At 40.7% G+C, this 12,585-nt stretch overlaps 1 protein-coding gene across 2 annotated transcripts in view; it reads right to left on the reverse strand.

The window, feature by feature from the left end:
• The window catches only part of PJA2 (praja ring finger ubiquitin ligase 2), a 63,941-nt gene that overhangs the window by 15,923 nt on the left and 35,433 nt on the right, over positions 1 to 12,585 (reverse strand). For both annotated transcript variants that reach the window (XM_058656417.1, XM_058656418.1), the window contains exons 5-6: positions 9,837 to 10,019; positions 1,053 to 1,238 (exon numbers count right to left, since the gene is read on the reverse strand). In XM_058656417.1, coding sequence (XP_058512400.1) covers positions 1,053 to 1,238; positions 9,837 to 10,019 — 369 coding nt within the window. The remainder of the gene's footprint in view (positions 1 to 1,052; positions 1,239 to 9,836; positions 10,020 to 12,585) is intronic.

Raw genomic sequence — 12,585 nt, forward strand, 5'->3', positions numbered from 1 at the left:
ATAAAGTTAACCATACTAGCAAGAAAATCATCTGCCAAATCTTAGTGCACCTGTAAAATGTACAAAATGGAGCCATAAAGACATATTTTTACCAAGTCTTACAAATGTGTAACAGAGAAAGATTCATATGAAATCCTAACTGGCTCCCATCACGTCCAGATCACGTGAAACAGCTGAACATTTCATCATCTGGTGAACACTTTGAGGAATTCCTCCACATGATGGAGACAGGAGACTTCAGAATTAAGCTACAGTCCAGTAGGAGATGGGAAAGAGAACCAGCAAGACGAGCAAGCCTGGGGCTAGGGACAGGGCACTCTGTGATGTGTGGGAGGCATGCAACTGGCATGTCTAAGGTAGAAGTATAACATGAGGCCTTAGCTGAAACAAGCATCTTTTCTACATCTCAGTAACTAGCTGCACACTTTATAAACCAGAATGGTTAAATTCTCAGCACTGTACCAAAAGACATAACGATTTTATAATCCACAGCGCTTACACATTTTTATCTGAAGCAATGCTTTGTAGCTACTACTCTTTGTCATTATCAGGTAAATGTATTTTCAGCATCTCTGGAGGGCACAATTTTATTTCCCTATTTTACAGAGGGAAAGGAAAGAAAGGACAGTGAATGAAAACTGTATTCTTGTGATGCTGTCACAAGGTATTTTGTGTGTGTGTGTGTGTTTTTTATTTATTTATTTTTTTATTCATTGATTACATTGTATTATGTGATGTAGTTTCGTTGGAACTGGGAATCACCCCTCCCCCCCGCTGTCACAAGGTTTTACATTCATTTACTACTCACTAATTAAAAAAAAGACTCTTAAAATGGATTATGCTAATTGCTGCAGGACATATTAAAAAGAGAACCTGAAACCCAAGCGCATAAATAGCAGGATAAATACGCAGAGAGCTGACGTCAGTGAAAGGATTCTCCTTTTAGAGGAAGCAGGAAACAAGCTGAGCAGGGAGGGTAACAGGAAAATCAGACTCCTCGGAGCGCTCCGAGCATGAAGCAACGTGCTCTGTGAAGAAGGAAGCACGCCTACCTCCAGTCCACGTCCAAGTCCTCACTCACGCTCGAGTCATCCTCCAGGTTGTTGTTGCCGTCCAACATGAAAGCTTCCGGCTGGGCAAACTCGTTGGCCGGCTCGTTGCCCTCATCGCTGCTGCTTTCGTTCACGTCGTTGTACTGCAACCAGGGAATCTCTCCCTCCTCCAAGGACGTCTGCTCCCTAACCAAAAACGCGGCAAAAACAAAAGGTGGTTTTATTTTTAAAGAATTCTGTTTAGAAAAAAAAAAAGCTTTTTAAAAATTCTGTTCAGTACAAGCAAACTCTATCCATTCTTTTGAATTCTAAAGGTTCTTTTCCTTAAATATTATAAGGAAGCAGATATGTTATAGGGCCACATGTACATGGAGGTATTTTTCCATATACAGTAACATACTTGATTTGCTAATTCTCCACGTTCCTCAATTCCTCTTTTTGCAGGAGAAAAAAACAAGTAAGACTCATCCTAGACTGTTAGAATTTGTAAACACTGCTCTTGGGTAGTTTCCCATCAGAGCTAAGATAAAAGCAAAATTCCTTAGTTAAGGCTGAACATTCCACATCAACAGTGGATTGCTTGTTGTCCGCTCTGACACCATAATCTGCCCGGTCTTCTCTGCTCTCACTCCTTGGAGATCCTTTCTACCCGAGCCCATCTCTTCCACCACAAGGCAACTTTCTTACTGATATTCACATCACAGCACACGTCACCTACCCAGAGAGCTCTGACTTGATGTCTAGCATAAAACTATCACTGCTGATTTAAATCACAAAAAATATTATTACTTAATATTTGCTTATTTTTTAATAGTCTATGCTCACTGGGATAGAAGCTTACAGCAACAAGGACGTAAGCCGTTACAGTGACACAGTAGGCTAATCCTCTGTCTGCAGTGCCCACATTCCCTATGGGTGCCAGTTCTAATCCCAACTATTCCACTTCAATTCCTGCTCCCTGCTTGTTTGCCTGGGAAAGCAGCAGAGGATGACCCAAGTCCAAGGAACCTTGCATCCATTTGGGAGACCCTTCCCCCACAAAGAAAACCTCCTGGCTCCCAGCTTTGGACTGGCTCAGTTCTGGTCACTGCAGCCATTTGGGGCATGGAGTAAACCAGCAGGAAGGCCTCTCTGTCTCTCCCTCTCTCTCTCTGTAACTTGGATTTTCAAGTAAAAAAATTAAAAGTGAATCATTAAAAAGAGAGAGAGAGACATAAAGACCACATAGATCAAGAAAGTAAGGAGGAAAGAAAGTAATCATTTCAAATAAAAAGAAAAGCAAATAAATGGGTGGGACAATCAAGTATCCATCTGGAGGAAAAATTTATACTCCGACTTCACAATAGTGCCTTTAATTTCAACCATTGCTTTCTGAAAGTCATGCACAACACCCATTATCCCGAAAACAATAAAGTATTATCAGAATTAAGAAAGAAAATTTTATAAAAATCTTACTCTAAGCATAAGGCAAAACTTGACACCAAAAACAAACTGCTAAGTTATACAATATATACATTAAAGAAAACATTCACGGAAAAGCCAGCACACACTTAAAATTAATGTACAAGGCTCAAATTGAGACAAACCCAAGTAAAAACATGAGGCAAAAAGATTTCCTTAGTCAATATAAGTATAAAGGTGTAAAACCTATCAAAAAGAAAAAAACTCAATTTCAAAATCAAATCAACAGAAAGGGGTGGAGGACATGAGCTGTTAATCGAAAGGGAAATTCCAACATTTCTTAAACACAGAGATGCTCCACCTCATTTACCTAAGTATGTAACGTATATTTACACATTAAAGCTGTGAAATACCAACTACTGGAAGAAAATTCTGAAAATGATTAATAAAATTCTGAAGACAGATAATTCACATGGCATTGATGAGATAGCAGGTGATAATATCTTCCTTATCGAGAAATCAGCCGACATTTACAAATTAAATATGTGCATACTTACTGAACTAGTCAGGGTTATTGCTTACAGAAGCTTCTCTTAAACAGTGTAATTTCTGTTTGTTGGTTTGATTTTTCCTGCAGTTTATAAGAGTTCAAACTGTGAAACAATTTAATTGTTCATCAAAAGTAACCACTCTACAACAATTTATATATTCTGCTTTAAGAGCAGCTGGAGTTGGAATTCTATCTATATTTGCTATAAATTTGATGTTAGAGGTTAAAAAGTATGTATTCAACCAACTGAGGACTGAAAATGCCCTGGGGGAGAGAGCTGCCTCTGTACTGAGCCCGAACAGAGCACTTTCCTCGTCACTTCTCCTGACGCACTCTAGTGGAACGACTATTTACACAGCGTGTATTGTAGTGTGGATTTCAAACAATCTGAAGACAGCTGTAAGCAAATGGAGGCTATGTACAGGTTATATGCAAATCTGACACTATTTTATATAGGGTCCTTGAACATTGATGGGTTTTGATGTTAGTAGGGGGTCTGCAAACAATCCCCACAGGACATCGAGCAATCAGACGTGAGACAACATCCACACGAAGAACCCAAGCACACAAAACAAAAAGGAATGATATCTTTTTATGCACCTAACTACTTAAATGCTTCTCTGAGAAGTTTCCAGTCCTACACTGTCCTTCAGGATAGCATGTTTGTAAGACTCAGCATCCATTAAGGTTAATCTAGTAAAATCAGAAAAATTAGTATGAGGAAGTATGTGTACTTTGATAAAACCCTAACATCTAAAATATAAAACAGAGGGTGCTATCCTTTTGGGTATAACATTAGAATTCATGGAAAATTTAACTCAAGATGGGAGACACAAAATCATATTACAAGTTCCTGAGCACATATCTCTGCACAAGGCGGTGAGAGCAGCAGCTGCACTGTACTGTGACTCCACTGGCAATTAACCTGTAATCTCCACTCTGATTGAAAGCCTATAGGAGGAACACAGGTTTGTCTCTTACATTAGCCTCACTCCCTGTATAAATGTGCTGCATATGTAATAATAAGTCCTTGGGATATAACTTTACAAAACAAATAATTCAGGGCCCAGTGCAATGGCTCAATTGTCTAATCATCCCCTCACAAGGACCAGGATCCTAAATGGGTGCCAGTTCATATCCTGGTTCCTCCACTTCCCATCCAGCTCCCTGCCTGTGGCCTGGGAAAGCAGCTGAGGACGGCCCAAAGCCTTAGGTTCCTGCACAGGCTTGAGAGACCTGGGGAAAGCCCCTGGTGCCTGGCTCTGGATTGGCTCAGCTCTGGCTGTTGCGGACACTTGGGGAATGAACCAGTGGATGCAAGATCTTTTTTTCTATGTCTCTCTGTAAATCTGCCTCTCCAATAAAAATAAATAAATCTTCAATTAAAAAAATAATTTAGTGATTAAGCCTAGGAAAGCCCTTGGCAATTGCTACTTCCAATGACGTCTAATAAAAATATTTATTTCTTGACTGAATAGATAGCAGAATGACTGTTACTCTGTGCTGACATATAACCAAAAACATGATTAAATACATATGAAGTATATATTATGAAATGTGTATTAATTTCAGGGGTTTGAAAGTAGAACAAGTGGGCCCGGCGGCGTAGCCTAGCAGCTAAAGTCCTCGCCTTGAACGCACCGGGATCCCATATGGGCGCCGGTTCTAATCCTGGCAGCTCCACTTCCCATCCAGCTCCCTGCTTGTGGCCTGGGAAAGCAGTCAAGGATGGCCCAATGTATTGGGACCCTGCACCCGCGTGGGAGACCCGGAAGAGGTTCCTGGTTCCCGGCATCGGATCGGTGCACACCGGCCGTTGCGGCTCACTTGGGGAGTGAATCATCGGACGGAAGATCTTCCTCTCTGTCTCTCCTCCTCTCTGTATATCTGACTTTGTAATAAAAATAAATCTTAAAAAAAAAAAAAGAAAGAAAGTAGAACAAGATATCATTCTGAATCTAAACATGGCATTAATATTCCTTTACCAAATAAGTAATACTTGACATATGCTTTTAGTTGAACATTTGACTCTGTCTTCAATGATTCATTGTCATCAGTTCTGAAGAGTAAGTGGATGGCAGATGCTTCCAGCATGTAACAAAAAGCACACTGTTAACTACCACTCCAACGAAATTCGCAGGGCGACAAGAGTGAACCATGGTGGGCGACAGCCAGCCTGAGAGTAAAAGGTATTCCACTCCTTAAAATAAAATTCTGACTGCTAGGGGCCAAGGGATCTTCCATTCTGTGTAAGTAGCAGAAACAAACATCCCCGGGGATAATTAAAAAGCTCCAAAACCTTGAACATATTTAGAACTCACTTCCCTGTTTATCTGACTGTCATGCTAACACCTCCACTACAAGGGTTACAGGAACATGCTGGTGAGCATCCTCACCTTTACCCTGGATTTTAAGGGAGCAATTTTTCCAACCTCCTTATTGAGAATGAGTTCCACTGATATTTTCCTTTATTGCTGTAAAAAAAAAAACCTTCTCATGCTAATGTCTAAGATTTTATACTACAAGTATAATGACATCCCCCCTATAATCCATGACACAAATTTTCTCCATATTCTAATAAGATAAATTGCATGACTTTTTATATGAAACTAGTTTGACATTTCTAGAATAAGTTCAGATTTGGTATATGAGTTTTCACTCTTTAAAAAGATTTTTATTTGTCTGAAGTGAGAGGGGGTAGACAGTGAGATGCCTTCCATCTGCTGGTTCAGCCCCAGATGGCCCTCAGCAGGGAGCTGGGTGGGTCAGGAACAGCAGCTGGGACTTGGCATACATATTGGACGCCAGCGCCCAGGCAGTATCTTTACTCACTGCACCACAATGCTGGCCACTGAGTTCTTTCTTTTTAAAAAATAAACTTACAGATTCAGATTTCCAGTAATTTAGTTAAGAATAACTTTCTTCATATATAATGTGATTTTAAAAAAAAAGAGACAGGCTGACTGATGCAATCAGTTGAGAAAGTAAAAAGACAAAGAGAGCATCCATGTGCTGGTTCACTTTCTAAATGGCTGCGGCAGCCAGGGATGTGCAGGCTGAAGCCAGAGCTCCAGCCAGCCCTCCCGTGGGTGGCGTGGTTCTAGGTACCTGGGTCATCCCCCCTCCTCTGGCTTCCCAGGCACGTGAGCAGGGAGCTGAACCAGAAGCAGAGCAGCAGGGACTTGAACTGGTGCTGTGACAGGGATGCAGGCAATGCAGGTGCCAGCTCAGCAGCTCAGATCACTAAGTCACAGCGCTGGTCCTTCACACAATCATGGTTAGAGCTTCACACTGGGATCGTGACTTGGGAAATGGGTGGCTTTTTTTCCCTTCCTATTTTCTGGGAAAATTTACATAAGACAAAGAGTAATCTGATCCTTTTAAAATAATTTAGCTCTAAAATAATTTAGCTGGATTACTTCTTTTCCTCCAGAGGAAGATTTTTAAACTACAGACTCAGTATTTGTAATACTTAGACTTCTTCAGACTACCTATTTCCTTCTTAGTTTTTAAAAGCATTTTTCTAGAAATTTATCAATTTCTTCTAAGTTTCAAATTTATATGAAGCGGTATTTCTTTTTACTGTGATCATTACTTGTAGTTGCATCCACTTCTGTATTTCAGTACCATTTAACTGTGCCTTGCCTTTATTCCTGGCTCACGATGCATGTGGATTATCTATTTTTATTAGTCTTTTCCAAATATCAGCTTTCTCTGATCTTTTTATATCCTGCTTTCTAATTGCAAGTTTTATATTATTTGTTACAATACTTTGTCTATTTTAAGCAAAATTTATAGCATTTTTATTGTTAGCTTTTCTTTCCAAACAAGATGGCAATCTGTGCTTTGCATACAACTGTTCCTTTATGTTTGCATACCTCCCAGGATGCAGTCTTCATTCCACTATGCCTAAATAATCAAAAAATATCTGCTAAAGAAAGACTGCAATTTTTAATATCCAAGAACTATTATTCTGCATATGATTATAAACTTGTCAATATAAGTCACTGTCCCACTTTGATTGATGTATTTTTTTGCCTTTTTTATTAGGCGCATTCAAGTCTAAAATTGCCACTCTGTACTGGTACTGCTTCCATGGAGGTCACCCTCTGTCCAGTAATACCTTTTATCTTCCAGTGAATTTCACAAATGTTCATATTACTGCACTGGTTTTCTTTTGGTTAGTATTTGCCTGAAACAGAATTTTTAGTTTCAACTTGTCTATATATGCAAGCTTTATTAAAAAAAAAACCACATTCCTAAACAAGTCCTGCTTATTTGTTTGTTATTTAGAGAGAAGGAGCAGGAGTGGGAAAGAGATAGAGAAATCGCATGTGTGCTCCCGTCTCTGGTTAACCCTCCCAACACCCTGAATGGCATAGTGGGGCCAAGGTCACTGCCAGAAGCCAAGACTGCAATCCAGCTCTCCCAAGTGGGAGGAAGGTGCTCAATTCCTTCACCAATGACCTGTGCTCCCAGAGTCTGCAAGGGCAGGAAGCTGGAAGCCAGAACCAGGAAATGAGCACAGGTCCTCCCAAGTGGGACATGGGCATGTTAATCAACAGCTTAAACACATCTGCTCTGTTTACTCTTCATGTCACCAAACAACCCACAGGCTTACCTCAGCCCTTCATTTCAGTCCCTTTCCAATTTTACCACCACAAAGCAACAAGAGCCATCTTCTAAAAATGTGTATCACATCAGTTAATTTTCTACTTAAGTATCTCACCTCTCTGAATACATTTTACAAGCTGTAACATGGCCTGCCAGTCCAGTTCCTGCCCACCTCATTTCATAACACTCTCATATATATAAACTTCTTTCCTTTTGCCTACAAAGCTCTTCTTTAATCATTGCCACTTTTTAGCTCTCAGCTCAAAATTCAATTCATAATAGATGTCCTTGCCAGTTGTTCTGATTACCGGTTCCCAACTAGTCAAAGAATAATTGAATATACAGTAAATCTTGACAAAATAATTCCACATGGTCAAAAGTGAAAAACCATTATGCTCATTTCCACTGACGATGAAAACACTTTATATAATTCAATAAACATTCTTGGTACAGAGGTTGGTTTTGTGGAAACATCTGTAAGTTGATAGGCACTGTTCTGTGTCCCAGCTGCTTCACTTCTAAATCTAGCTCCCTGTTAACGCACCTGGGTCACAGCCCTGGAGCAAATGACCCAAACGCGGCCACTGCACCTAGAGGAAGATCTGGAAGAAACGCCTGGCTAATTCCCGGCCTAGCCCTGGCTGACGTGGCCATCCGGGGTGTGAAAGAACCAATGGATGGAAGATCTCTCCCTATTTCTTCCTTTTGTAGCTTTTTGAAGTAAATGAATAAACAGTAAAAGCAAAAACAAAAAAAAACGGCTAAAAATTACTATTAACAAGTAACTATTTCCTGGGAGAAAAACAGTTAGTAGCTGGCGGGCATTCAGGGCTTGTGTTAACCATACCAGTGTGCCAGCATAGCAGCCTTTTCAACCTTTTCAATTTTGTTTTTACGATATGGAAGGAGCAAGTGCAATGTCCGCTGTACCACCTTAGGTGCACAACAGCAGGGGTACCCCCCCCACCACCCTGCCAGCAATGAGCATGGGGCGTGGGGGGGCACTGAAGCAGCTGGGGAGCTGGAGATGGGTCAGAATGGGGACCGCTGAGTGTTTGTCTGACATATAAAAAATGATTCTTTGGGGGGGCTTCCACAGACAGGGCCATTGCACCCATAGGTAATCAAGGGAGCTGGGATGGGGTAGAAGGGAGAATCGGGGGGCCCTCCCTGGGTCAGACCACAGCACCCACTCATGTGCGTGAGAGCTAGGCAGCACCCACTGGCACATGTGAGTGCCACGTATGAGGGCAGGCCAGGAAGTGGGTCTCAGGGATCTACCTGACTAGGCCACAGGACCTGTGCTGGGTGTGAAGGACGGCTGGGCCTGGGGACCATCTCTGTCCCCTGGTGCTGCTATGTTCAGGCACCAAAGAGCAGTGCAACATTCCCCCGCTGCCTCCCGCCCCGCACAGCCACAGGAGGGAGAGATCTTGTCCCTCACCCTCTTTCCCCCCAATCCTTTCCCATATCACCCAGAGATCTGATGAGTCTACAATCCCCTCCCCTATTTAAAGAATAAGCAAGTTTAAAAAGAAAGAAAATGAGTTAGAAGGTCAACTTATCACTGATATTCTAGAGACACCATCTAATGCAATCAGACAAGAACCTGCAAACCTAACTGTAGCTACTCCTTTCCGGAGGTGGCCCTCTCCCATGTTAGTACTTCCCTGTGACAGCACACCTTCCCTCACAAAGAAAAGCAGAAGGATATGCTGTATCACAACAGGAGGTACTGAAACTGCCATATTTTTTAACTTTTAAAAATTTCAATAATTTTAAAATGTACTATTGTTATTACAATTTTACTTGAGAGGCATAGACAGGCAGCCAAAGAGACAGAGTGCTCCTACATGCTGGTTCTATTCCCAAGTGCCGACAGAAGCCGAGGCTGGGCCGAGAGCCAGGGACGCTCCCCAGGCCACCCACGTGGGGAACCACTACCACCTGTCAGGGTGTGTTCAACAAAAGTTGGAGTCAGGAGCAGAACAACAGAGGACTGTACTCAAGTACGCCAACTGGAGTTGTGGGAGTCTTAACTGCTAGGCAAATATTTACTAACTGTTCTTTTTAAAATTCCTGGAGCATACTTAAAAAATTAGTAGGGTCTATTGGTTCCACAAGGGACTTCTCAATACAATTAATAGGCATACTCAATACATGAACTCTACAAGTGCCATTCTTATACTCTAAAAAATAGATCTCCGTATTAAATGTACCCTTCTTGAAGAGACAATTCTTGGTTTTCTTCCTCAGGGCCACTGCTATCACTCTGCAGCTCAGGCTCATTCTCATCTTTTCCTGGCAAAGTCTCCCAGCTCTCATCGCTTGAGGACTGATCTTTCTCTGTCCCAGAAAATCGAGGCAAAGAAGCAGACCACTCCCCGTCACTGCATTCTGAACTGCAAAATCAAAACACAAATAAAACAAGTCATCATTATATGCTCAAACATTTTTATCACTTGAAGTGTTAGCCAGACATCACAGCACTCGGTAGACCACTAATATCTTACATGTTTTGTCAGGTACCAACGCAACCTTTTAAGCCTTAAAATAATAAAGAAATCCATTTGACAGAAAGTAACTCTTGCAAATGAATATGGTGTAAAGCAAAATACAGAATACTTTTACCTTTTCTTTCAGTAAAGTATGTAAGTCCATGGTGACTAGATGTAGGTTTGTCAGATTTTACATATATTTCTGAATATAATTTTAAATATAATTAGATAATCACACAATACTATCCAGAATAAATAGCAAATTATTGCTCACCTAACTGGAAGAACTCTCTAAATACTAACAATTCTACTGACTGTCTTCTCCACTCACATACCACACACACACACACACACCACATACACACACATGTATATATACACACATACATCCTCCACACACACCCACACTCCACACATAATCCCTTTGAACATAAGAATATTCAAATTCATAAAGCATGACACACATATTTACTGAAGTCCTTAGGTAGGGCTAAGAATGTACATTACAATGCAAGAAACTATTTAGGTAAGGAAACTAAAAGCACAAAATCAACAATGGCTAACTAAAGGACCTCAGATACAACTTTGGGTAAATTTGTTAGATTTAACTATTAGTTTAAAAAATGTCACCTTATATGGGCAAATGATAAAACATCAGTATTAGTAAGTCAATACTAACATCAGTCTTTCATCTCTCTTTCAATCATAAAACCATTCATATAGAGAATATCAGAAAGAAATTTCTTTCTTTGTTCATTTGACTTCAGGGAAATTGAAAAGAAATTATTTTATCTTAAATTTCTTCAAGATGGGGGTCGGCATGTTTGTTCAACTGGCTAATCTTCCACTTCCAAACACGGTATCCACATGGGCGCCAGTTCATGTCCTGGCTGCTCCACTTCCCTTCCACCTCCCTGCGTATAGCTGGGGAAAGCAGCAGAGGGACGGCCCAAGGCCTTGGACCCTGCACCCAACAGGGATACTTGGAAGAGTTCCTGGCTTTGGACTAGCTCAGCTCCAGCCATTGTCGCTGCTTGGAGAATGCACGAGTTTTCTGTCTCTCCTTCTCTCTATGTATTTGCCTTTCCAATACAAAATAGTAAAAATAAATTCTTTAAAAAAGTGAGAAGTCATGGAAAATAAGTCTTGTTCATGCTGTTATTATCTGGTAAGGTCCTTTCATAGGCAGAAATCAAGATGCTATTAACAGGTAATTGCACTAATCTGAGCTCCAAGAAATATCACAGAAACAAAAAAATAAAACCAAGTTCCAGCTTTTAGCAAGGCACAAATATCCTTGAAGAAATAAATAATATAACCCAGGCACAGCAACCAAAATGTGTTCTTTAGGTTGCATAAGGAACAGAGTTGCTTCATTTTACAAGATCTTCTGTGGTCCAAAGAATAATCTATAATGAAGTAAGCCATTTCTAGTTTTGAAATGTCAACACAGGCAATAGTTTTAAATAAACAAGTTTCTGTGACTCTGAGAAAAGCTAAATATCTCAAATGCAAAGCTAAATATCAAGTCCTTGTTTGAAGTGCCTTTGAAAATAAGGGAAGATTTCCATATAAATCTGTCGTGCTTTTTAACACACTCACATAAAAGAAGGCCCAAGTCTTTAAACAGTTCACCAAGTATGATGAACCTGTCCAGAAAACAACACATTTGACATGTGGCACTCTTTCAGATTGAGATAAACTGAGGCAGTTTCTCTAACCCCAATACAAAAGGAATGTCAACGTATTTTAAGAAGCCTAAGTCTACGATTGGCACAAGTGCCACCTCTGTGTCCAACCCGGTCAGCTGCCCACTGACCACCACACTAAGCTATCTCAGAACTGATCACGGGAAACTCCTGACCATTCTCTTCAAACATTGTTGGCCTTTTTATTTTTATTATTATTATTTTTTTGAGATGTATTATTTTACTGGAAAGAGTTGCAAACAGGAAGAGAGAGGAAGAGAAAGAAAAGAACATTCCATCTGCATGGTTCACTCCTCAAATAGCTACAACAGTCAGAATTGAGCCAGTCTGAAGCCACAAGCTAGGAGCTTCTTCCCAGTCTTCCACTTGCAAGGCCTTGGGCCATCCTTCACTGTTTCCCAGGCCATCAGCAGGGAACTGGATTGGAAGTGGAACAGCTGGGACTGGAACATATGGGAATTTGGCACAACAGGCAGAGGATAAGGCTGCTACACCACTCCCCCCAAAATTGGAGATCTGTTATAAAATTCATCTGACACAGGAGTTTCTTTCTCATTTTCATTGTAGAAACCACTTATCTTTTGCTCCGTATACTATGCCACATTTAAATCCTTTCTTATTTAGTATTCTTATGTACAACAGTTGTTTATATTCTAAGGCTCCTTTATTTGTATTTATACTTAGAAATCCCGGTTCCACTGCCGTGTCTACATTTAGACAGACAGTTATGAATCGGCATTTCTAAATTCAATCCTACTTTC

The sequence above is a fragment of the Ochotona princeps genome, chromosome 28 (genome assembly GCF_030435755.1).
Source record: "Ochotona princeps isolate mOchPri1 chromosome 28, mOchPri1.hap1, whole genome shotgun sequence".
NCBI lineage: Eukaryota > Metazoa > Chordata > Mammalia > Lagomorpha > Ochotonidae > Ochotona > Ochotona princeps.